The sequence below is a fragment of the Hypomesus transpacificus genome, chromosome 3 (assembly GCF_021917145.1).
Source record: "Hypomesus transpacificus isolate Combined female chromosome 3, fHypTra1, whole genome shotgun sequence".
Lineage (NCBI taxonomy): Eukaryota > Metazoa > Chordata > Actinopteri > Osmeriformes > Osmeridae > Hypomesus > Hypomesus transpacificus.
The window spans coordinates 11,049,676-11,076,116 of NC_061062.1; the positions used below are offsets into that span (position 1 = coordinate 11,049,676).

A 26,441-nucleotide genomic window follows, 5' to 3' on the forward strand; every position below is an offset into this window, starting at 1 on the left:
TAGAACCTCAGACTGCTGGTACTGCCTCCTCTCTGATCTGCTCTACAAGCTGTATTGGTGTGTTGAGTGATTGCCCACTGACAGGTGCTTATGGTAGGGGAAGTTACACTGGATGGTAGACATCCATCACCAACCATCCACTCACACAGTAATCCTTTCATCCTCTTGTTAGATTTCTGCTAACAGGCAGCAGATTTACCTTTGTCTGCAGTTCCCTGGATATATGAATGAATTAATGAATAAATGAATGAGTGGTTGAATGGATGGATGTGTGGCCATGTGAATGCACAGTTGGCTGAATGGATTCAACGTGTAACTTCTTAGGACACTGACAGTCCTGCCAATCCATCAATGCGTTGTAGTCATTTATCATAAATGATTTGACATCACAGGGGAGGGAAATTATAAGACACATTTTATGTCATGGAACATTGTGAACAAACTTTCTACCGCCTGATTTATTTATGATTTATGATTTATTAAGCTTGAGTTGCTCATTCCGGTGTTGTTCTTTTGCAGGTATGGCTGCAGCTTCTGGACCAGGAGAAGAGATGCTCCAGATAGGAATCAGACATCAACGATTAGATCATCTGGGCTTTTCACAAACATATTGATGCTCTATTTGCGGGTCATTCGGTCATGTTCCCTTCATACAAACCTTTATTAAACCTTTACCCAATTTATCTTAATATCAAATCATCAATAAACCATTTTCAAAGTCATAGTCAGTTTTTTTTTGTTTTGTTTTATCTCATTCAAATGTGCTCCTTACACATATATATATATATATATATATATATATATACATATATATATATATATATACTATATAGAACAAAATAAAAGCCAATAGTTATATATATATATATATTTACGACTGACAATGCATTGTATAGAATACATAAACTGTACAATCGATCCCATTTGTCTTCAATTGCATTGTTGATGGCAAATATAGTACATTTACTCAATGATTACATAAGGTAGCCATGTTTATCCTCTGGTCTACAGCACTTGTCCTAAAAGGTCATGAAAGGTGCATTCCTTCTCAAGTGGCAAGATTTATACAGTCATTGAGGTGTCCTGTGCACGCAATGACCAAATGATGCCAAACGCATCATGCATCACCGTGAGTGAAAACATATTGAACCCCCAAAAGTCATTCATTTGCAGTTCAAGGGAAGTCCTGCTGAAATAAATCTTAATTCACAGCTTTACTGCCCCAGCTTAACATGTCTGTCTTTTCTTCCAAACAGACAGTTCCAGACAGACACATGTGGAGAACTAATGGCTTTTATTTTGTTTTCCAGCCAACTCCAGACGGATGTGCTTAAGGTCTGTATCAGAAGTTATTCTGTCTGTCAATGCATTCATATTTTGAAGATAAATTGGTATTGCACTGAAACATCTGGCTGAAAATATATTCATTATATTATTTTCATCATGTGTCTACTTCTTAAGCATACAGAAATGCAATTACTACAGCATGGCGTTCTGATCCTATGCATAAATCTCAATTACAGAGCTGCCTTAGTAAACCAGTTAAGTTCCTGAACAAATATTTACAGTCGGATGTCAACATTTAATCAAGTGCACAGGATTACATTACCAATACCAGACAAGTACATTTAAAACAAATTCCAGTGCTTGATATTATAATAGCTTAAATCAAAGTCTGTATCTTCATTATCATTCATTTATTTGGCTAAAGTACTGGATATAATGTAGAATATATTAACTGAATAGTTATTATAAGCAAAACAGTGTTTGCCAAAGGACAATGGCTGTCGGTGTGTCCCATCTTATAACAATAAGACAATTATTGCAAATAGGCATCCCAGAGTGTAGGAGGCGCTGTTGAGTGAATGAGTGGAAGAGATGACACTGATCACAGTCCTGCAGTGGCTACATAGCTCTCCACAAAAGCCACAGGCGTCCATTTTGTGCATGATGTCTGACTTGTATGACCTCACTGCTCTTCGGCCTATGGGAGTTAGGATAGAGAGACAGTGTGTGTGAGAGAAAATGAGTGAGTCAATTCTAGGTAGCTAAAAGGGTAACTTACCTGGCTCATAGTAGTCATACACTTGGACGACAGCAGCTTGCAGATGGGCCACTTTGAAGACAGTCACAAGTGGGAGACTGATGCACACCTCTGATGTGTTCAGCTGAAAATTCAAGAAAATGTTGTTCAAGAAAACTGCAACATATGGCACGTAGTTAAAATCATATCAAGCAAGGAAACTTGAATCAAATCTACTGTGGCTTTAAAAATGTAAACTGTACACATGAGCTCACTTACTGAGTCTAAGTATATGCTGACTGTGCCAGGCAGTATCTCAACCTTTCTGATCAGGTCTCCCACAGACACAGCATCTGGGGCTAAGGTGAAGCCACTGAGCATGCCCACATCCAGCATCAACATGCCTGTCCGAGGAATCATCTGGCTCTCCAGCAGTCTGGTCCACAAACACCAGACCACCAATCAGATTAACTGTTTTAGAATGCACTCAACATGTACAGAATATTAACCTTCAGAAATGTAAAATAAAAGTATATTACAGTGGGTCTACAATGATGTCACTGTACTGGCATTACAGGCAAACACTTACCTAGTACATATGGATAAGTTCATATGGTCCAGATCTTTCTCATCCTCCAAAACAGTTACGGTAAGAGAGAAGGCTTTGTGATCTGAAGCATGTTGAAGTTCTTCCTTGCTCTCCAAATTGTAGAACACATTCATCTTCATGGAACATACAAGGGTGGTCCTAATCAGTCAATGTGGTTTTAATCTGGGACAGGCCTATAATTGATCTGTCGTATTTCTACAATTGATCTATTATTGGAATGTCTGCTTTGTATTTGGGGTAACTCAAGCGCTACCATATTTCATGGAGCTGTTGACAAAATACTATTTCTCCTTTTCTCTCACAAAAACTGTTTTATGAAATGACAAAATCCTGGTTTGTTTTTACTTCCTAAATGCAGTTTAGATACTAATAACTTCCTGAGGGCCAGGAACAGAGAACCAGTTGTTTAAAACTAATGCAGAAGCAAACACAATTGGAAGCAGGTTCCTTCCATCACATCCTTTGCGAGATACAATCAGGGATTCTTCCTCAGAAACAGGAAGCTATGCTTTCCAGATGGTAATTGCTGAACCAGTGAGGCAAGTGACCATACTGCTTCTTTATTGACCCGTTCTGCCACAGCATACGCACAGCGTTGTAGGAGACTTAGCTATCGCACCCAGCTGCTGCCTGCATTTGGTCTGCTCTTGTTTATATGCTGGGCTGGACCAAGTCAGAAGGAGGAGACCATTCTATTTAGGTGGGGGTCTGGACATGAAGCATGATTGAAATGCACTAGTAATGAGGATGTGCCATTTTGAGACCACCATTGGCGCTTTGTACAGTGTGTATGTATCTTGAAATGCAAAACAGTTGGCCTATTCTCATTTCTGTCCCAATACTGTACCTGAAATGAGGCAAATCCTCTGCCCTCTGTGAACACGTCAACGACAATATCTTGGTCAGCATCAATCTGAAATAAAAAGTTATGCAATTATGCACTTTACAAACACCATGGTCAAACATTACACAGACAAAGGTAGACATGAGTTTTCCTCTTGCAAAATGCAACAGAAGATCTGCCCTTCACAGGAAATTATGAGCAGAGCATTAATACAAGGAATGCATAGTGGAAGAATAGGCAGCCAGAATGCAGCGTGTTATTAAGTATGCTTACCTCCTGGCCCTGCTGGAGCATGTATGAGGTGGAGTTGATAGAGAAGAGGTTCTGGGAGAGAGAAGTTGGAGAGGACACTCTGATGCTGATGTCAATGGCATTGGCCCCGCTGAAGGCTGCATAGCATGCCAGGGCCTGAAGGGCTATTACTGTGTCCTGGGAAGGGGTCAGGGGTGAAAGATTCAGAGGTCAGATGTTAAAGATAACCGACAGGCTACTGGGGCTTTGCTCGATATGACAAAAGCTGGAGAAACAGAGGTACAGAGGTACAGAGCCAATGAGCCGCGTCACCTGAGTGCTCCCGAACCCCCCGAGGTGTGTTCTCTGCCGGCTGAGCCACTTCATGAGCTCCAGTCCCTCCACTACACTGCCTCTCTTATACAGAGCCAGCAGGACATACGACGCCATCTCTATCTGAGATGAGCGTGCCTGCCGACTGTCTGGCACTGCTGCACCCAATGACTTCCAGGTCATGACCCCATCTGGAGGAGAAGAGTAGGGATCCAGGAGGTCAGTCATGATATTGTTGGAAATTAGAGTTGTGAGTACAAATGACTACTGTTGCTTTGATAAACACCCAACATGTAGGGAAAGGCCTAGGGGATTTCCTGGCCACCTAACCTGTTCAGTAATTCCCCCGGATCCCTACCCATTACCCTTTATATCTGCTCTCCTTGTGAGTTCACCCAGGGCAGTGGCAGTCACAGGGCTGTTGACTAGAGACAGGGCGTATGCTGCCAGACACAAGCTGTAGTTGCTGGACACTCCACTGTTCACTCTGGCCTCAAGGTAGCTTACAGTCAAGGGAACATTGCCAGAGAACATGCTCTGGAACAAGAGACAGGAAAGAGGTTCACGGGAAGGTTAGAGAAAAAGAAGAAGTAATATTCATAAAATAGTCTGCATACACTAAGCATAACCTTTCCGTATCCCTGTGTCCTCATGTTTCTTAATAATATTCTAACATGACTAGGCTCATGGAGTAATGCATGTCATTTAGTTGCATTAGAACTCCGGCCCCTTGTTGTAAAATTACAACGTCACTTTTAGATCTTTAATTGGAAATGTCTTCTTTTTACAGGGTTAATGCCTGAGTTCCTCACCACGTAGGCCTGGTCCTCCAGGAGGGTCATCAGTACATAGGCGGTGAGAGAGACAGGCCCATCCTCCATGCCCCCCAGCATCTCTGTGTGAATCACCGTCCCAGCCTCGGTGAACTCTCCCAGAGTCGCCTGCCGGCCCACCAGCCAGGCCATGGCCCTGGAGAGCACCGCTGGGTCTATCTGCATGAAGGGCCGGGCCTGGAGGAAGCTCCTCAGGACGAACGCTGTCAGCCTGGAGGTAGGGAAGGGGCGAGGGAGGGGGAAGGGGTGGGTCAAGGGAGGGAGAGGGGAGAGGGAGGAGGGTAGGGAGGGGCAGGGAGGCTCCAGGGGGTGGGACATGGGGGGAGAAGGAGGGGGGCAGGTATAAGGCATGGGGAGAAAAAGACAGAGAAACAGTAACAAGAGAGTCCGTAGATGCATTGACGTCGCCACCTGAAGACCCACCATGTGCTGCCTGCAGGGTCGCTATCTCCAAAGGCACTGAAGGAGCCATCCTCTCGCTGGTAGGACAGCTCTCGCTCATAACCTGCTCAGAGCGCAAAAACACAAACGTCTGTGATTGTGAGCATCCTTTATGTAAAACCAATGCTAAAGGTATATTACACCTTGAGCAAAGTTCATCATGCATCTTAAAGACTGATTACCTGACACCATGTCGGCCAGAGCCTTGCTGCGGATCTTCTCATTAGCTTGAAGAGACTTCTCCAGGTACTGGAGAACGTAGACGTTTGGAGCAAAGAGGATCATGTTCTGTTCACCACAGCCGACAGGCATATCAACCAGGGATCCTAAACCACTGATGGACAGGCCCAGGATATCACCTGTCATTGGGACAGGAAGAGACGTGGGAAGGATTTCAACGTTACACAACATATTTTGGTAATGGAGTCATGATGTTGGAGGCTGTGAGCAGATTTATTACCTGGCCAGAGGATGTTTCAGAGGAGAGAGAGGGAAAGAGAGAAAGGGAAACTCCCAAAATAAACAGAAAGCACCAGAAAGGCATTCCTCTCATCCCTATTTAGCTTTTAAAAAGTATATATAAAACATGTTACGCCTTGAACAACAAAAGTATGCTTGCTCGACACTCTAACATGACAAATACCCAACTTCCCTGGTCGTGACTGAAGGTAATCCAAATAACCAGGCAAAAACGCTCACTGTAAGCATTTTGGATAACCATCATGTCCGTTTATCATTTTATACTTAATACCTCAGACAAACAGATTTCATTTTGACATCATGTGCAAGTAGTTTAAACACCCAATGAAAAGTGGGTATACACGTTGCGGTTAAGCCCACAAAATGTAAACTTTCCATCTTGTCCAAACACACTGTAAAGCGCTGCTTTTGAGGAAGAACAGAAGACGGATGGGGGACGTACCAACCACCTCCACATGTGCCCTCTGGCTGCCAGGCACTACGTCCGGGGGGAAGGAGAAGCTGACGGTTTTGGACAGGTTCCTCTCATCTGGAGGAACCTCCAGAAACAGAGTCTCTGAGAAGGACCACTTGACGCCCTCGGGCTGCAGGGAGGTAGAGCAGACACAAGGGGTTTGGTTTAAGATGAGTACCAGACAATGGAGAAAACAATGAAGATGGAGCTTAATCCATCGACGCTCTGCTGTAATGACAAGCACATTAAGGACAGGCAGATTCACATGTTATCCTTATTGCTTCACTTATATTCTCATTTTGGGATGTTTCCCACAGATTATGGTGTCTGTCCTTGTTTCTGGAGGCCACAGATCACATCGCCAGTGGAGGAAAGGGCAACATTAATCCTTTCCCCTGGGTGCCATTAAAGAAACATGATGGCCCTACCTGAGTCAACGTTTGCAGTTGTACCTTGACTAGCACGGTGCGGACAATGTCGTCCGAGGAGTTGGCGGACCTGGCGTGTACAGATATTTCAATTTCTCCCAGTTCCAGTGGCATGATGGGAAAGAGCATAGAGGCCTCGCCCTGACTCTCGATGATTACTCTGCGTGCGTTTGCCATAGTAATGTCTCCCTGATCCTCCAAAACAAACTCATACTGCTGGCTCTTCTCAACCAACACTATGACCTGAGGTGAACCAACAAGAGGAATAGGAAACCAGTTATAGATAGTCACTAAAACCTGATACATAATGAGGTTAGAAGATGGAGATGCAAGGAAGGAGTTTCACATTCAGATTTCATTCTTTCCCTTGGCAAGAAATTATTAAAAAAATGCTTTGATTCCTAATTCCGGGAAGATGCAAGAAAACCGGCAGTTTGTCTCTGACGTACCTCGCTGTCTTGATCCAGGTAGTTGGAGATGTTCACCTCCAGCAAAAGCTGCTCTCCTCTAGTGATGTGAGCTGGCACCTTCAGAGACAACTGGAGCTCCTGGGACAAGATGCTCTGTGGAGACATCCCATAATAACACTCCTATATTAACACCATGGATACTTAATACATTTCCATAAAAAACTAACAATGACTTTAAACAACAAGAACAAAAATGTCCCTGTAGTAGACAATAAGATATTTTAATTTATACTATGTTTATATATGTTGTGGAGATTTACTGCTTAGCAGACATACTCTTTGAGATATGGAGGCAAGGCCGTAGACATTGTTTTTTGACAGCACCCAGGAAGTGATGTCTTCAGTCACATGAACACTGTCCAGGGCCAACGCACTGAAAAGCAAAAGTGTAAAAGAAATTTAGGGGGAAAAGAGTGTGCAAAGAAACTTAGTGATAAGAAACAATATTGTCCCAAGGTAAGAAACGTCTTCACGATACGGTGGGATAAGGTGTTTTGTAATACGTAAACGATTCTCAATCAAGCATTTAAAAGCACGATAATGCATCAAAGGTATGCTTGCGTCCTCAGCCATGTTTCCTATGCTCTGAAAGCCCTGGTCCAATCTCTCACCTCATGATACCATCCTCCCACAGCCAGAAGTCCTGCCTCATGGAGGAGTTCAGGTCCCCCCACTGTACCTGCTCTATCAGGGCCTCTATCAGGGCCTCCTGCACCTCTTCTGCTGCCTCCTCCTTTCTCACTGAAGAGCAGACAGATGACTTGAGAGCAACATTCTACCTGTTGTAATCCATCACGTGAACATGTGAATGTTTCAGATACGTTAGCTCTCTAGAACTTGGTGATGGAATGTGTCGTATTATGCTGCATCTCCACAAGAGGGAGTCCTCTTTTGAGGAAGGACCAAACAGCAGGAAAGGTATAATAATGATAACATTCATACATCAAGTGGGTACATTGATTGATTAAAAGCTTCATGTGTGAGCGTTTTTTTTCATCAACCATACCCATTTGAAACTCCATAGATTCGTTTATTTGGTTAAGATTTGCATCAGTCAGCACCACCAGGTTACCTGCCTAAAGGGGTTGCAAACCAATACAACATATTATGCTTCACACATAATTTCACTGATATATTTCAGTGAAAAGAAGAAAAATAAACCTATTGTGCGTGGACTGAATCATATCGCCATTTTAAAGTCCACAATCAGTTGACCTTATAAGATGCCAACATGTAGCACAATTCTAGCCCACATGTAGTTCACAGATGCATCTTGTCTAGCAGCTTACATGTAGGTCAGCTAGGCATCCTGATGTAACAATATACTGAAAACAACAGATCTTGTTTATAGCTTAAATGGTTCATTTAATTCATCATGGGGTGTATATGGTTTATGAGACCGTAAAAGCTGCAATTACCTTGAACACAGACAATGGGTTGTCCATCGCCCTCAAACCATTCTGAATTTGTATCTTCTCATACAGATTTTCCACCAAGTCCCCAGGCACCTGGAAAGAAAAACACCCACAAAAGCATTGTAACAAACACTCACAACATTCACAAGAAGGCATCCAGCTATGTTACATCTGGTTTGACCAGTTTAGTGCAACTTAGACTCCTCCATTGTCTGACTTTGAAAAGATACCTGATAAAACAGATCTGATGAGACTGTTAGAAAAAATTCTGGTCATGAGTCAATCAGCCACACAAAAGGATTAATCAATCTCTGAACATAATCTTACAATGTATTGTTTGATGACTGACTTTTAAACTGGATTTAACAGAGGTGTTGGTTTCAGACTTCTGATATGGGCTTTCTCATTCAGCCACAGGAAACTATTCTACTATAAAATGCAAGACATTGTTTCTATTCCTGTTCATCCTACGTTGTGAGAATTATTCACAGTAAATGGATCCCTCACCCTCGCTCACTCAGTGACTTTACCATCTAACCCATCAATCAAAACATGCACCTTTAAATGTTTCGGAATACCAAAGTTGAACGCACTGACACTCAGTTGTAGTCATATATTCAAAAAGTAGGCCGCTGGTTGTTTACATTACATTCAGTTCACTTCAGAAATAGTGGTTGTTAGTTACATTGTTGAGCTGGGCTTTGGAGATGGGGATGTATACAACATCATTGATAACCTCTCCATCTGGGAGGATCCAGTAGACTGTGACCCAGGCCTCAGGTAACCAGGCCGCTGTCGGGCTGAGGGAGAAGGAAGGGGAAGCCTGTGTCCCAGCGTCCACCACCTGCTTCCTGGACGCCACCTGTAAATGACAGGGCATGTCAAACCAGGGCACTGAATAATCATACATTTGGTTTTCAAAGTATGGTAGAAGGCAGCGCACAAATGTAATTTATTTCCAATGCTATTTTACCAGATAGTGAATTTCACTGAGTTGGAACGTGCTCTCAATGTTTATTTCTAGTTGATCCCCAATCTGGAAAATAAAGACAGAGAATTTAACTAAAAATGTTTACATTATTAGGTGTGCCAAAATCAAGTATTTATTCATCCAAGCTAGTCCACATCAGATCTATGTATGGATGGTATCACCTGAGCAGGGATGGGGTTGACTGGTTGGATCTGGAGGTATGAGTCAGATGGAGAGATGTTGCTGTCGTATATCTCCAAAGTCTTCTCAATGAACATGAACCTGGCCTGTGGACCACAGTGTGTTGCATCACAAAGATTACACGCTGTTCAAAAAAGTCTGAGAAGGCCTCAAGCTAGTTTTCTTAGCATGATTTAGCTTGACAATATAAATGTATCTGCAGCAAATCAAACAAACATGCATTTAACCAATGTTGAAGAATGGCACATTTCTGCACGCTATACTGTAGCATTCTTATGGATAAAAGCAACAACCTCAGGAAACTTGAGCCATGTACCTGGATAACAAGCATCTCTACTTCATTTTCTAACAGGAACTCGATCAGGACAACCCCGTCCTCTGGTACAGGGAGAATGAATCTCCTCAAGCCTCCCTCAATATCCATCATGGTTGGAGGAGAGATGCTGCTGCCATCTTGTTGTTGTCTACTTCCCCTTGAACTGGATGTTCTTTGAGTGACTTCAATCGACACAGACGCCGTGGGACCCTCCAGGCTGAGTGGCTTTAGATCAGACCTGGATATTCTCAACTGTGGAATTAATTTGTTCAAATTAATGTATTACTTCCTGAATTCTTTCAAATTAATTTTAATGATTTAAACCCCTGGCATAAAGTGAGTGAGACTAAATTACTCAAAACCAAGTTGGAAACCAAGTGGAGTGTGTGGTTCTTATTCCCTTACTTGAGTGTAGAAGTGCAAATATGGCTTCAGTGCATGTGGGTGATTTTGGAAATCAAGTTGGTAAATGTCCTTGATGACATTCACTGGCACTGTCTTGTTTTTTGTGATTCCTGAGGAAATACAAGAGATTTACAGTTTATATACCGTGTATCCTATAAAGGGAGACTGTACATGAAACATACACATACAAAGAAAACTACAAATTAGTGTTGTGTACAGTTAACTTCATGTTTCTTCATTTGTGCATGATTGACGCACCTGTTGATATTGCAGTGACACAAGCAGTGACAAAGATGGTGATGCTTTCAGCATCAGGGAGTCCTAAACTGCCAGGAAGCAGGTCATCCTTACTGAAGAAGAACTGGGTTGAACCATTGATCTGGAAGATCAAGTAAAAATACAATTGACAGACAGCTGTAACCACATCAGGACCGTAAATTAAAAGTTAGTTTAGGAGACAACAGTTTATTGTCTGGAAACCTCTTTGGTTATGTTCAGGTTGAATGGGTTGACAGAGTTGTCTAGGTCGGACAGTAGAGTGATTGAGATGGACACAGTTCCCTGCACTGGCTGTCCATCGAAGAACCTGGACAACACACAAGATGGTGACAATAACACAAGTCCAAACACTTATGGATCAAGTGATATGTATACACATTCAGAAAACGTACTGGGCAGTCACGTTCCCAATGATGTCATCCCCCACAAGGATCTCAGGAGCAGTCCTGAGTAACACTTTAAAATGAGGTGGCTCTATGAAGACATATATTAACAGACGTTAGGTAACCAAGTCACATGCTGTCCTGTATGTTTAAACAGTCGAAGATCAACACTGGATTCTAGAATGTGGCCTACTGTCGTCCTCCACAGTGAAGCTGCTCTCAGTGGTCCTCTCCTAGACAGTAAGAGACATCCACTCAAGTCAGTCTGAGACTCACTTTTCGGTACCAACTCTTTACCACCAAAAATAGTAACAGTGATATGATGTGTTGAATATATGTACAGTCTTTCTTATCTTGAGATCCAACTGTCCAAGTACAGTATATATGGGCAGATGGCTCTGTACAAAGCTTACTTTCATTGCAGCAACGATTATCCATGTCCCCAAGATAGGATTATCAGAAAGTCGAAATTCTTTAGACACAAATCCCACATGGCTATCCTCATGTTCCCACCTTTGGATAACATTACCTTTGGGGTCCTGGCAGGGACATAACCAACAAAGGATGTCAGTCAAACTACACCCTACACAATGCTAACAAACACATCTTTTCAGCGCTCAGTTTTTTTGTTTGTTGGACACAGGATTGAGTGTGAAACTGACCCACCCTTATGACAATATCCAGGCTGTTCTTGAATGGTCTGCCGTTGGGTTGGACAGAGAGAATACGCAGTCTAACAGTCTCTCCAGGTTGGTAGGTGGACTTTTCTGTGTGGATGAAGGTGGTGAATAGGATGTTGAGGGTGGTGGTGTTGGTGAAGACTTCCTGGTCCCCCTTGTAGCCTTTCACCACCACAGTGTATGGAAGGCTGTAACTGGTAGAGCTTTCAGGGATCTGAAAGATGAAAACAGCCATCAGTGAAAGCCACCCAACCCTACTGTACATTTGGATTTGTCTCATATTAAACATCCCATCTTAAGTCATGTAAAAATGACTATTTATCAATATCTCCAGTTTGAGGTGAAGCCTATATTTATTTTTTGACCACCCCTCTTTGCAATCTGTCTTACATTGTTTTACAAAATGAATCTAATGTTAATATAGCTTTTAAAAATAACAAAACCTGAAAGAAATGGCTGTTAAATGAACACAAACTCGTACTTACAGGAGGAATGGTCAGAATTCCAGTCAAACCTGAGAAAAAGACAGTCAGCACATACGATAAAAGCACTAAACTTGGAGGGCAGCCCACATCACTCAGTAGTCCTGTACAAACCCACATCATCTGAATGTTTCATTCACATTTTAAATTGAGCTTGGTCCACCTATCTGCCCGCATACACAACATGAAAAAAAGGTGGGTGCTCTGTGGTAGAGCGCTTGACCAAAAATCAAGAGATTGCACTTTTCAATGCCCCCCTTATGTCACTTGGGATAAAAGTGTCTCTTAAATCATTGCATTCTTATCAAATCAAGCGAGGTCCAGTTCACCTGTAGTGAAGGTTTCCTCTGCTCTGACTAGGCTGGTGTCAGCCTGCTTCACCTCTGCTGTGACCCTGACAGGCCCGTTGCTGAGAAGGGTGACGGCAAGAGAGTTGGGAGTCCCTATGAGCATCCCATCAGGAACTGAGATCAAGTAAGTGGGTCCAGTCCTGCAAGGCAGAACATATCGAGGAGGAAGAGGAAGAGAGGAGGGAGCGGGGAAGAGGTTTCTGACATTAGATATTCCACACACGGAACTGATTTCTTACTGAAAAATTACAGAGAATTCTAAACATCCCAACAAATGTATCCCATACTTTAGTTGAATGATCATTATTTACGTAGATAATTGTACCAAGTTAACATGTACACTACTGCAATGTGATTTGTTTGGATGTTTATCTATTCAGCTCCGAACATGCATTTACCTGAGGGTGTCTTGAGCAGAGTTCAGATCAAAAGTGTAAATAAATACAAAACACACGCCGAGAAGGCAGATCCACTCCATCTTCAACTGTAGTTTATGACAGAAACTGTCTCTTGGTCCACACTCCAGACATACAAATTCACCAGTGGCAGACAGCTCGCTCTCTCTCTCTCTGGGCTCAACCAACCTGCAGTCTGGGACAAAGCCCCAACTCCAATACTGTCCCAGTGCCCTAGGGACACACTCAAAAGCAGTCATTCACTACACAAATACACACACACACACACCACAAGCTCAATTTTCGAACAATTCTCTCTCTCCCTCAGACAGACACACACACAAAGTATCACCTTTCCCTGCATGTCAAGCCCAAGGCTAATCATGACCCCATGGGTGTGTACATGTCTGTGTGTGTGTGTGTGTGGGGGGGGGGGGGGGTAGTGACAGAGGCACCACAACACCTGCTTACAGGTGTAAGTAACTGTATTCACACATACCAACAAGGATGAGACGACTTATTTATATGAAAGGATATAGCAACACTGTACATTATGTACAGTTCTGTAGTTCCCATGGAAACAGGATGAACTGTGGTGTAGAGAAAGGGTTATAGCTACAATGGCATGTGAAGCTATAACGTTTTACCTAATACCTTTTTACCCAAAACGACACTTCTAAATGAAAACCCTTAACAAAAATTGAGATCTTTTTTTCACCAAAAACAAACTTTCTTTCTCACATCCTTTCCAAGCATTTTTTCTAAGATCACCATCTCTTTTAAAAGGTCTAAACTCATTAGAGTGGTACTATAACCGTCTGCTCTTAACTTTTAATAATTCATAACCATTTGATATGTTGGTGTGAAATTTCCATGAGGTGGTAAGTGCGTGTGAAGACGTGTGATGACAGCTGAGAGGGTGAGGGTGACCAAGGCTTTGTTGTACTAATCATCGTTCTCTCATGGTGCCATCATCAATTATCCAAATGAGGCTAGAACTCTGAGAAATGCATTTTAATTACTGGAAGGCTTTGTATATTTAAAGTGCAACATGTCATTGAACAGAATGTGACTTTCGATGTTTCTCCCAAAAAATTCTTATGTTTTTCTCAATAATCTTTTTCAGACCAAAGAGTATGAAGCAACGCAAAAACAACAGATTGTGATGACAAGTGCAGCAGCAGGGTCTTACCTGGAGATGGCAATCAAGTCAAGGCCAAACCTTGCCTTGGTCATTCATTGAGAACATATTGTAAATCAGATTCCAGTGAGGTAATGAGACCTCTGTTACAATCTACAGAAAAAGAAGTAGACTGTTCTATAAATCCAAAAAGTATTTATTTTATTATTTTGGAAAAACATTAATTAATTTCACTCTTACAGGTTATTTTACAAAAGTATTTCCCACTACATGGCACTTTGCTTTGTCCACTTTGGCATATAGTTACAGTTCATCACTCAATACCAAAACAGCATTGACAGTTTGAAACTGGCTGGATTCATGTTCTGGGAAAAGGGGCAAAATTGCTTTCCACAACTTCTACATGAGATTTACAAAGTATTGATCCCTATTCATTTTCTCTTCATCACTCCTATTGACTATGCTTATACGTAGGAGTTGATTTTAATGCAGGGCAAGAGCTTTTGGGCATGAGCCAAGCATGCCAAACAACAATCCCTGCTATGATGCGTCTATCTACATATCGATCCTCATATCAAAAAGTGCATATAGAAGTGCATTATTTACAAAGTGCTTCACATGAAATACTCTGAAATCAAAAGGCACTTATGTTCGGTAAAAGATGTGATTACAGTAGTTCCACTGTGTCAAGGAAGCAGTGTGGGGGCATGCAGAAACGTGCATGCACACCATGACCACAAGGTGGCTCTGTTGTACCCACAAAGATTCAAACAAAAATCTCAGAGCATTGAGTACTCTGAAAATATATGGCAAAATAAATTGTAAGGCTTTCACAGTCAACCAAATCATGATAGCTTTAAGAAAGATAAGGGAGAGAGAAAGACAAAAAGGAAGCATTCTAGAGAATTCAAACAAATGATCAGTGATTTCCATACTATCCAAGTCAAGGGCTAAATCAAGGGCTGGTTAGCCATTAGCAGTGTTTGGGAGAGGAGGAGAGGGGGGGGGGGTCTACCTCTTCAGTCACCTATGAGAACCCTGGCCAGATTTGGGGTGAGGACCGATCTAGAGCGTCACATCTCAAAGTGTCGGTAAATACTCTCCACATAGACCAGCACCCTCTGCCAGTCTGGGCCTCCTGGTCTCAGCATCTCCTCCATAGTCTGCAGAAAACACAGATCAGGATAAACACCTAGAGACAAAATAAACAATTTCACAGCAAACTTGTTTGTGCGAGTCGTTTTGCATATGTGTGTATTAGAGCCAAAGGGAAGCATTCAGAGGGTTTAGTCCCTTGGCTCCTCATCATGACTCACCAGTGATTGTGTGATTCCCACATTCTCTCCAGTCATAAAAGCCAGGCTGAGGTTCTCCTTCTAGGGACATACAAATAGGATTTCAGGCTGTGTGTGTGTACTGACATTGTGTGTGTGCAATGTAAGGACCAGAAGAATAGCAAAGTAAGGAAGAATTGTACTTGTTTCTTAGTGCTACTTCAAAGGTTTTTGGGGGGGAGATTAGGGTTAGAATTGTATGAAAGGAGGGGTTGGAATTCAGGGATAGGTTAGAAGATAGGGTTTGGGTTGAGGTTAGGGAAAACAGGCCCTGTATTCTGAGTTCCCACAAGAATGGACACACAAACTAGTGTGTGTGTGTGTGTACCCACTTTGCTCTCAGGGCTGAGGGTGCAGTAGGGGATGTGTGAAGGGAGGTAGGTATGATAGACAGCACAGAAGGCCAGACCATCTGCCCAGCTGCTGCTGAAGTTGGTGATGTCAATGTTCTGTACAGGGGACAGACAGCCAGCCAAGACATCCAGGATTACTTCACAAAACCCCACACACGGCTCAAGTGCAGCGAACCGTGTGAAGTTTGAGTGACACATAAGCACGCGCACGTACCTTGTAGCCCTGCGTGCGACTCTGACACCAGCGCAGCAGAGAGTTTCTCTTGGAGCCTCCATGACGCCGGAGCAACAGGTTGAACCCATCCTGGGATCTGCTGCCATTCAACACAGTAACAGGGACACCACAGAGAAGACCTTGATGTTCCTGGTCAGGAGTGTGATACTAGGACTAAACTGTGGCTAGTAATGCCGATAGCGGTGTGTTTGTCGGTGTGTTGGGACTCACCTGCTTGGGGGCATGTCTGAAAGTGCAGAATTGTACTTGTTGAGAGTCTCTTCCTGCTTCCCTATAATTCCACAAATAAAGTGGAATGTGAGTTGTAACAAACTGTAGGCAATAATTCTTCAAGAGATGGTACATTGTTTACACATAGACACACACCTGTGTGAGTGCTGGACCAACTGTCCTGATGTTCCAAGTTTTTTCTTGCCCTTGGTTGATTAAGATTCTGGAGAGATAACACAATTCACATATTCATACATTACTGTTTTTGCCACTAGTCAGCAGCAGCAGCCCAGACAATTAGACCTAGGAAACCTCAAGATGCCAATGGTTGGACCCCAGAAGTCAAAATAGTCTCACCTTGTTTGTGGAACCTGCTGTTGTGGCAGTAGTGAACTGGGAGGTTCCATTCTCAACAGCAGGGAGATCCGAGGAGACGGGAAGTCTGGACAGGCTTCTATGATATCATGCAGCAGGATTCTATGTTAATGAGATGGCCTCACATATTGTATAGTGGACAGAAAAGCACCGCTTAATGTTCTGAAATCTAAAAGTCAGTCTTGACAATCTGGGCAAACCTTTTTTAGATAGGCTGGCTGCTATCCTTGCTTGACTTCATGCCTTGAATCAATGCAAGTCTATTTGAATGGTTCCTGGAAAATGGATGCCCTTAATTGCCCCTGTGAATGCCTTATCTATTCCAACTACTAACTTGCACACTAACTTGTACCTGCTGATGAAGCCTGCTGTGGATACTCCTCTCATACTGTTTATCTAATGCTTGTAAGAAATTGAACTGGATTGACAAGCTGCAACTTGATGAGTCTGCATTAATAAGATAGATAGAAGTCATGGATGAATGTCTGTCTTGGATGGATAGGTTTAGCACATATTTGTTGAGAGAAAGTTCACAATATAAAAAATGATTTAAAATGTTATTGTTGTATATAGTCTACAATGAATGATTCTCACCTTGACCTCTCTGTGGTACCTATCCTCCGAGTCTCAATGGGGGCACACCCCTCCTCTCCACTCCTCTCCTCATTGGTCACATTCCTCAGGTACCTCTTGACCACTCCCTTCACGTCAATGTGCGATTCCTCCTCAACAACATTCTTCATCTTTTCATTCTGACTTCCTTTTTCCATCCCTTCCCCTTTTCCTCCTCTTCCAATCTTGCATATCGCTCTTTCTCTTCCCCGTCCAAACTGAGACTCAAGGGCGTGTGTTTCCACATTTGCCTTTGTATGTGTGTGGGCCGGATTTGGAGCCTGGGCCTCAATTCTTCCCTGGGCCTGGGCGAGGCTGGCTTTCCTCTGCCTGCTCTCTCTCAGTTCTCCCCTCAGAGTGACCATTTGAATGTCTGTCTCTTTCTGTCTCTGTTGAGCAGCGGCCAGCTCTCTCTCAGTGTCCCGGTGGGCCGTTCTGAGCGCGCTCAGTTCCTCTTCTGCTTCGGAACGCAGCCTGTCGGCCACAGTCACTGCCACCTGCAGGTCAGACTGGAACTGCAGCCACTCCCCGCGTTCCACTCTTTCTGTCTGTAAGAAAAACAACTGCCAATTACTAAAACATCCAAAATTCAACTGAATTCAATTTTACTTGCTTGCTTTCCTTGAAAGTTGCTGCTACATTTCATTCTCAGTTTGGTCATGCTCAGAGCACATTATATTACATGGATAGGGACTATGAACAAGGCTTCAATGTTAAAGTAATAGTGGATTTAGATTACACACCGTGCGTCTATGAAACTGCCAAATACGTAAAACATAGGAAACTTGACATTGTCCTTGATGATCAAACACCTATTTGGCTTCCTTAACACAACTGAAAATTTGAAGTGGATGGGAGGCAAGCCTTAGCAAGCACAGGATGGCTTAGTAAACAAAATGATGTGCACACTTCCCTTGTGCCAAAGTGCTTTACTCTAAAACCCCATCAGGTGAAGCACTTTAAAACAACAAACCTGGCAAAAATGGAACTACATGATTTGTAAACACCAAATGTTTTGCAACTTCAAACTGTAAAAGGATTGCTCAAACTAGTTTGAACTTGAAAATCTGGTTTCATCGAGGTCGGAAGTGACCCCAACCGTGACTCATCAAAGCCATCAAGCCAGGAGTGCATCTCAACAGTCCTCTCAACTTGCATTCCTTTCTCAATCTCCTTCCTACAGAAAATAATCAACATATGAAATCAAAGCTCCAGAGAATATACAATCCACTTTTATATTTATACAATCCTACATTTTCAGATCAGTTGAGTAGAGATAAGAGAGAGAAATGAAAGTATTCTAGATGATTGAGGTTGGTCTGAAGAGTATCCTATCCCAGGACATGCACAAACACACTGGCCTGTGGATGTGAACACATATCAAGCGAGGCACTAAAAGACAGGAACTGACCCAAAATGTAAACGATACCAGATTATTTCAAAAGCAAGAGAGAAAGCTAGCAAGCAAGCTGAAGAGAGAAAGCTTGAGGGGAAAAAGGGAATAAGCACAGACTCAGAACATTTTGAATGTGAGTGAGTGAGAGTGTATGTGTGTGTGTGTATTGCAATGTGACCACACATAGGAACAAAAGTGTGTGTGTGGAGGAGTAGAGGGGTTGGGTCGCTTGTTAATTAAATGAAGAATGGATTGAGATGCAGAGGAGGGCTGGAGAGGCAGGGAGACCGGAGCCAACTTGTTTCCTCATCTGACCAGAGACTCAAGACCACAGCTGGGCCCTATTAAATCCTCCTAGCGCACACACGCTGTATATGTACTCACAGATCATATTCTCTACCCTCTTCTTTCTCTCACACCTCATTCTCACATTCCCATCCCACTGAAGCACAATGTTAACTTCTCTTTCACACATTTGAGAGTAAGTGCAAATACACAAGCGCTGACAAACATTCTCAGAACATTTAGCAACAAATCCACATTTCCACTCTGCTCAACTGACATGCTAGTGCACTTTGTAAGCACACAGAGCAAACTTCAGTGAATGAATCCCGTTACATTCAGAAGACATAACCCTGAAAGAGATGTTTTCCCCATATTCTGACCATACACCAACACACTTAAGTTTGTGCACATCTTTATACCTGTCAATATCCTGGATCTATGAAACACTGGCGTGCTGCATGTTCATACTAACTAGGGCTTGTCTGAGAAGGGGAACAGGAAGGCACTCCTCATCTCACACAGAGATAAGAGTGTTGATTCTCCTTTTAAGAGAGACAGACAATCCCTGATGGACTGACCTTGTGCCCCACCACAGGCCCAGATGAAGACATGCACACACCCACACACAGAGACACTCATGTACACAATGAAGGTGTGTGTGTGAGTGTCTATGTTAACCATCTGTCCCACACCTCAGTTCACATCCACAGCAGAGCCCTCTAACACACAGGGCATGGACGGACCATGTGTTGTGGGCCTTTTCAAGCTTTCCACAGACACTAACTGCAAGTTAGAAAACCATCTCCTACACACTCATTAGGAAAAAGACTATACACAGTTTCACATTTATTTAGTCAATATATTCATGCTATATTGTTTGCATATCAAGGATATGCCATTTCTCCTGCTGGTTCCTACCATTCACTCTGCATTGCAGATTTGACACACACACACACAAACATGCACAAACACACACATGATTCTGAATGTAAACTAAATAAACCTAGCCTTCTAAGAGCTGGAAACTTAATCCTTGAAATGTGCAGTGCCGTTCACCTGGAACTTATCCCACTGTAGGGTTCTGAGAAGTTCCCCAGGACAACAAGAGCCAACCCCAGGAACCACCCCCCCCCCCCAGCCAGCAGACCTCAGAACCCAACCCCATGCACCCCACCCCCCACAGCCAGCATACCTCAGTACCCAGGACCCCTCCTCCACACCAGTCCTCTCTCGCTCTTTCTCCCCCCCTTTCTCTCTCTCTCTCTCTCTCCTTCTCTCCCCCTCTCTCTTTCTCTCCCTCTCAACAAAAGCCTCCCACAACACCATGAGCCAGAGCTGACTGAGTTCATAAATTCTAGCTTTGCTAACTTGCAGTATATTGCTCTACTGAGGGACCATGTCAACATGTTGCTGGATAGACCGAGTTTCATATAACGGGCTAACTGGGGCTTAAGAGAGCCCTGGATCTGTGTGTGCTTCTCAGGCACACAAGTACAGGCAGAAGGGGGGATGGAGTGATTGAGTGAGTGAGTGGTTAGAGAGGGAGATGGGATCAGAAGGGAATGGAGAGATGGTGAATAGCTAGAGAACAAAGCCTTGGAGGAGGAGGGAAAAGAGGGAGAGCAAAGGCATGGAGAGAGGAATGGATGGAGTGAGGCACAGCCAACAGAGAAGAAAGCAGAAAGGTCATATTCCAGCTGTCCCAATCTTTACCAAATCTAGAGAAAACTAAAAGCCCATGGCTAGCATACTCTGGTGGGTGGGTATGGGCTTAGAACTGGGCTAAAACAGGAAATTAGAGAAAAACGATCTGAAGGGGAATCAGAAGACTGCACAAGCCATGCACAAGGAATCCTAATTCTGGTTCTGTTGGTTTGTCTTGCTTCTTCATCTAGCTATCTAAAAATGTTGTGGCCGAAAACTGCTATCACTGAACTGGTTGATTGTCCTGACGTGAACACACTGAACTGTCCCGAATTATCCTCAGGGTTACCTCAGGTGAACTAGCATTGACCAAAAGAACAAGACACAGCACATATGATCTTAGTTAACTGTCACTGACCAAAGGTTAGAACCAAGGGGATACACATCAAATAGGAGGGAACTGACCTAGGAAACACCAAATAGGAAGGAACTGACATAGGATACACCTAGTATATGGACAGGAATAGAACATGGCGGCACACATAAAACTAAACACTGACAGATATAAACATGGACTTTAGTCGTTTATGACTGATTGGTACTTTCCTAACAGCTGATGAGCCGAAGCTAGCAACAGGAAGAGATAGCAAGAATAAGCCACCTATACCAATGTTCAGTTAAGGGCGGGTTTTGTGTAAAGAATATAAAAATGACTGATGCTTAGGCTTTCACTGCGGAAAACCCACTGCCTGTCTCTTTGATGAGATAAAAGAAGAACTTGCATTTGAACTTAGAGACCAGCCTGACTCCCGTTCCTCCTTGAAAAGCTACCTTTGGCTAGAACAGCCCACAACAAAATCAATGGCCTTGGATGGCAAAAAGAGAAGAAATGGATAAAAAGAGAGAGATAGTGTAAGCGTGAGAGGAATCAAGAAGATCTAAAAGTATTTCCTCCCTAGCCTCTTAAGAGGGCTGTAGACAGGAAGTGAGCTATTAGAAGGACCACATCTCTCAGAGGCCCTGCAGGGCTGGTCCATTTCTGGGGTGGGTGGGGGTGACAGGGAGTCTTGTTATTGCTGAATCTCCTCGATGGCGAGGTCTAGTCAGAACTATGATTAAAACACAATCCCAGCGCCTCAATCTTTGCTTCAGGGATTGTGTCACTTCCTGTTTACATTCCCACATTTATCCAGCAATTTTCTACCACAACTGTCCCGGCTACTATAACCAATTGTAAAAACAAGTACTAAATATAGTATACAATATTGAAGTGGTCTGTAATCTACTAAAAACTAATCAAACACACTGTGTTGATTCTTCAAATACAAATTGGAACCAGCGAAGCCTTAGGACCCCAGGTAAAAAAGTTAGATGAATTTCCAATAAACATTTGACAAGAGCAACCTGAGCTGTGTGGAATTGTTATATATTTGTTTGCAATAGTGACAAACACCCAAATAATCCACAGGAAACCAACCAGCATTATGAGACTCAGATGAAAAGTCATCTGAACAAGCTGTGTCACATTGGAAGAAGCCTTTTCAAGACACCTTAAAGACAGCTTCTTCATTGGTGATATTACTGAGCATAGAAGTGTAATGCAGGTGTATGCAATCATATGTGAGTATTGATCACCTGTATGGTTTCTCTCAAACAGCAGATTTCTGTGAGGAGACTTTTCAGGACACCTAGGAGAGAGGGAGAGTCAGGGACAAAGAGCAAAATATCTGAATATTTGCATCGCATTGAATTACTTGTGTGATATCATTTTTGAAGGAGGACTCGTGACATTTAGTCCATCTGCTAGTTTGGTCTAGATCTGGTGTAGGTTACCTGCCACTGTCTTGTCCTTGCTGTCAGAGAGTCCCAGTGTTGTCCTGCACTCCTCCACCAGCCTCTCCATCTCCCCCTGGCTGTCCCTAGAAACAGGCCCCATTAGCAGGGACTGGCTCAGACCACTGTCCCTCTCTTTCCAGCTTTGGCCCGAGAGGCTGACCAGGGAAGATGAGCTATCCAGAAACGAGGGGCTCTGGTTTGGCTGGTTTGGGCTTGTCATCTTTGTCTTCCCCTGCTGTGCATGCGCACTAGGGGTCGAACTGGACAGACCATTGTTACACCCCACAGCCACCTGTTCCTCAGGTGTCACGGTACATTTTAGTTTTTCCTGTTGGGTGCTGGAGGTGGGTCCAATCACGGAGCAGTCTGGGGTGACAGGCATGAGAGGTTTCCAATCAGAAGCGGGGGTGGAGGGGATGAAGTCTGAAAAAGGAGGTGATTTCTTGCCACCTGTGCTGAGGGCTGAAGACCTTGGTTGGTCTGGATGAGGGAGGGTTAGTTTGGGGACAGTAGGTGGGTCAGCAGCAGCAGGAGAGGTAGGAGGAGTGTGGAAAATGTCCTGGTGAGGACCTGGAGAGATGATATGGGAACAAGATTGCAAGAAAGAGACTGACCGACTGACCGACCGACCGACGAGCAGGAAAACAGAGATAGGATGGAGTGATCATTTGTGGATGTATGATGCAGATGGCTGAGCCAACAAGTCCATCCAACACACACACGCACACACACATATCTTTCTAAGAAGAGAAGGAATGGTCTATTGCTTGTCAGGAGACAGACCTGGCTCCGGTGCAGCTGATCAACAGGAAATGACCACAACCAACACTCCTTCTTTGTCCTTGTTTGGAAAATGGTCTGGGCTCAAATGGATGCGACTTTAAATAGGAAAGAAAGCTATGCAAAGCAATGCTTCACCACCAGGCGAATGAATCTCACACTACTGTTCTTCAAATTGTGTGCATAACTTCCTATAGCCACCCTTGTCCAGATGATAGTGTGTGTGTGTGTGTTTTAGCTTGTCTGGGTAAGAGTGTCTGTCAGCCAGCATTAGGCCTCCCATGATTAATCCTTTGCCCTTGCGCTGAGCCGGGGAATTCTGCCGATTCATCACAGCTGGGGTGACTGGGCCTGACGAATCACATGGGGATGCAAGGAGAATGACCACGGAGTGAGCTCCACACAGGACAGGAGCCAAGGTTTCAGCCCCTGCAGCGCGCACACACACCCTTTAATTTATCCTGAAATTTGGCCTATCCTTTCGTCTTGCGCTTTCCCCCCCACATTGCTCTCTTTTTTCCCCCAAATAATTCTGTCTATTATTTTAGGACTGTCACTATCACTTTTCTTTCTATACCTCTCTCCGTTTCCTGTTGAGCATTGGCTAATAGTTGAAATGTGTATGAGTGTTTCTGGGTATGGGGAAATTTGTATTCTGGTGGGTAGGGAGATCAAGACTGTAGAGACAGGGAGCAGACAGAATGCAAGGCTTACCCTGTGTGTGTGTGTGTGTGTGTGTGTGTGTGTGTGTGTGTGTGTGTGTGTGTGTGTGTGTGTGTGTGTGTGTGTGTGTGTGTGTGTGTGTGTGTGTGTGTGTCAAATATTTCAAATTCATCTTAGAATGTACAAACTGGCCACAGGAATTTCCTAAATGAGTTGTCTGAGGGCACAGGTATTCACTTTGTAAAAACTTATGGTGTGTGTGTCTGTTAGGTGTGATCTTGACACGGAAAAGAAAAACATCCAGACAAGGGTGTGTTACCTGTTGGTCCATGGCCATCTTTGCTGGAGAAGTTTCCCATAGTGTAGTGCGAGGGGGCAACACTGAGGGGCACGCTTTATCTCCGTGGTCAGGGCTGAGGTGAAGGCACCCTGGAGTCAGATAAACACCATTGAAACAACTGGCAGCATCACAGAATGATGTCATATTACAAGGAAGACGTCCATATTCCATGTTCAATTATATCACAATGTACAATACTGAATTCCATTACTTAAACATGCATGGTTACATTTTGAGCCTGCTAAGTTGTCACTAGCTCGGTGAGGAGCTCATGTTGTTGGCTCTTGATTGTTTGCATGTTCATTTGAATGTTGTGCAAAACAAGACAAGAACCTCAGTCGTCGAATTAGACCTATGATCACATCCTCATGAGAGAACAGTGCGGATAGCACGCAGGGTACAACGCCACCGTAGCAGGCAATGATGAACATGACACTAACATCTCGCTGTTTGGACACATTTTTCAGTTCAAGTTCCGGAGTTACGGAGCGAGAGAGGCCGTGTTTGGCCTTGAATGTTAGAGAGAAGTTATGAGTTTAGTCATGCGTGAACGTGCCAAGTATTGCGCCGACACAGGGACATTGCTTTGACCAGAATTAAGCACCCTTACTTAGCCCAATTAGTAAAATCCATTTCTTAGTGATGTCAAATGTTAACTCCAACGTGAAGGGAACACACGGTGCCCACAAACTTATCAAGAATACTAACTGACCGTGTAAACTTCTGATTGATCCCAAAACTATTATTTTTTAGCTTAAATGAAATCAAAGACACAAGCCTGTAACGACAGAAAATAGTGTTTAGGGAATCCAATGGAAATCAAATGCTTGCATGCCTTGATACAATATTGAATGCAACGCACCTGGCAAAAGTAACTGGACTTTCTTTCCCAACAAACAGTGCTGTTTAACTGAATCATGAAGTTTCTCTACAAGCTCAATTCGAGTGTCGAATTCCTCAGACACGCTTAAACATCAAAAAGATAACTACCTACCCCTGGAAGAACTAGGAAGAATAATTTTTATTTCAACCCCTTTGTTCTTCGTCTAGGTTGTGGAACACAAATCCGCTTGTTCTCCGCACCTTTTCTCCTCCCGAAGAAGCGCGCTCATATCATCAAAACGCTTCACTGAGTAGGAGGGGTTGCGCGCAAGCACGGGAGAAAGTCTGCACTTCAAGAAGTTGAAAAGTACTCTAAAACTTTTAACATAACACACGTTAAGATACCCAACAAACTGCTTTATCAATTGAAAAGAGACATTTCATGTCAAGAGATTCTTTTCAGAGCATACACAGTAGCAGACTACCTGTTCGAGGTTTGTCCAGTAGGGCGCGTAGTTGGTCCGATGTGGACGATTAACGTTGAGTTGACCAGAGAGGTAATTTATTCAGCATTTATTCCAATTGCGAGATTATTTTTAGCCAGTCTAGTTCCCATATTATGGATTATTGGGTGTTAGAAATCCAATTGATCAAGTTTGGTAAACTTGATTGATCAAGACATTTCACAATTTCATTCTAGATCGTCCCATTGATAGAAAATAATTGAATTGCCTGCTCCTTGACTGGAAAAAAATGAATTGATTACTCGATTTATGTTCAATTTACAACATTATAAAGAAATGCAGAAACCCTGTACGGGTTTTAATGGTTATATTATTATAGTGAAAAACTTTCATCGAAACACAATAATACAGGAAAACTGTCAAATTGCAATACTAATAGTAAAACACATCACCAGTTTACAATAACCTATGTAAAAAAATAAATACAAATGTCACATTGCAGAGTACTAAGCCTGGATACATAAAACATGTATCCAGGTGTCACCACACAACGGTACAATCAGAATCAACTATTTAAACATTTACCACTGGCGCCTAAATAACTTTGTGCCAAATATTTTCACATATTTAAGTCATGCTGCTCTTTTAAGTCTTTTTGGAGCCCATTATCATCTTGTCTAAAAGGGGTCAGTCTCAGTGGACTGGCTGAATGTGATGGCAGCTGGGCCCACCACTGCATCTACTGAGGGGATACATTTGTTAGTGACCTATAGCGTCAATAAAGAGGCTAATCTAATTATGCTTAAAACCTCTGCCTGCCACCAGGACCGCAGATGCTGCTCTGAGCTGGCAGACATAAATGTGATTATGGGAATGACCTCTTTCTGATCATGCAACAACACAAAAATCCTCTCCCCTCCTCTCCTTC

General features: G+C 43.2%; 2 protein-coding genes across 11 annotated transcripts; both read right to left on the minus strand.

The window, feature by feature from the left end:
- Nucleotides 1-880: 880 nt before the first annotated feature.
- On the minus strand, nt 881-13,457 carry LOC124462432 (CD109 antigen-like). The gene is made up of 32 exons (XM_047013978.1): nt 13,027-13,457; nt 12,608-12,768; nt 12,282-12,310; nt 11,783-12,010; nt 11,530-11,655; nt 11,310-11,349; nt 11,126-11,207; nt 10,935-11,040; nt 10,713-10,833; nt 10,455-10,564; nt 10,050-10,301; nt 9,715-9,819; nt 9,536-9,598; nt 9,248-9,424; nt 8,566-8,655; nt 8,154-8,223; nt 7,759-7,888; nt 7,424-7,520; nt 7,127-7,240; nt 6,702-6,920; nt 6,238-6,379; nt 5,498-5,674; nt 5,298-5,379; nt 4,854-5,085; nt 4,407-4,578; nt 4,042-4,232; nt 3,751-3,906; nt 3,481-3,546; nt 2,613-2,746; nt 2,303-2,459; nt 2,066-2,168; nt 881-1,984 (listed from the first exon to the last, which is right to left on the minus strand). Exons 1-32 carry the CDS (start codon nt 13,281-13,283, stop codon nt 1,803-1,805), a joined length of 4,371 nt encoding a protein of 1,456 aa, XP_046869934.1. The 5' UTR covers nt 13,284-13,457; the 3' UTR covers nt 881-1,802.
- An 885-nt stretch (nt 13,458-14,342) lies between these two features.
- si:ch211-195o20.7 (cytospin-A) lies at nt 14,343-25,621 on the minus strand. 10 transcript variants are annotated; one of them, XM_047014006.1, is made up of 12 exons: nt 25,222-25,621; nt 24,207-24,316; nt 22,442-23,014; nt 22,244-22,296; nt 17,266-17,831; nt 16,654-16,750; nt 16,453-16,519; nt 16,297-16,357; nt 16,066-16,162; nt 15,831-15,947; nt 15,481-15,540; nt 14,343-15,327 (listed from the first exon to the last, which is right to left on the minus strand). In XM_047014006.1, the coding sequence occupies exons 2-12, from the start codon at nt 24,244-24,246 to the stop codon at nt 15,238-15,240; spliced, it is 1,821 nt and encodes a 606-aa protein (XP_046869962.1). In that variant the 5' UTR covers nt 24,247-24,316; nt 25,222-25,621; the 3' UTR covers nt 14,343-15,237. The 10 variants fall into 10 exon arrangements, with proteins under 10 accessions (XP_046869962.1, XP_046869972.1, XP_046869946.1 ...); XM_047014016.1 differs by having other exon boundaries at nt 15,481-15,537; nt 16,066-16,165; XM_047013990.1 differs by having other exon boundaries at nt 16,066-16,165.
- Between the last annotated feature and the right edge of the window lie 820 nt (nt 25,622-26,441).

Coding starts and splice junctions, on each gene's coding strand:
- LOC124462432 (XM_047013978.1), bottom strand. CDS start 13,283: ATGACTGCTTTTGAGTGTGTCCCTAGGGCACTGGGACAGTATTGGAGT. Junction 12,769..13,026: donor TCTGCTCAAGACACCCTCAG/GTAAATGCATGT, acceptor TCTGCCTTGCAG/GACTGGACCCACTTACTTGA. Junction 5,380..5,497: donor TCTGGCCGACATGGTGTCAG/GTAATCAGTCTT, acceptor CGCTCTGAGCAG/GTTATGAGCGAGAGCTGTCC.
- si:ch211-195o20.7 (XM_047013990.1), bottom strand. CDS start 24,246: ATGGGAAACTTCTCCAGCAAAGATGGCCATGGACCAACAG. Junction 22,297..22,441: donor CAAGGACAAGACAGTGGCAG/GTAACCTACACC, acceptor CCTCTCTCCTAG/GTGTCCTGAAAAGTCTCCTC. Junction 16,166..16,296: donor TCAGACATGCCCCCAAGCAG/GTGAGTCCCAAC, acceptor GTTGAATGGCAG/CAGATCCCAGGATGGGTTCA.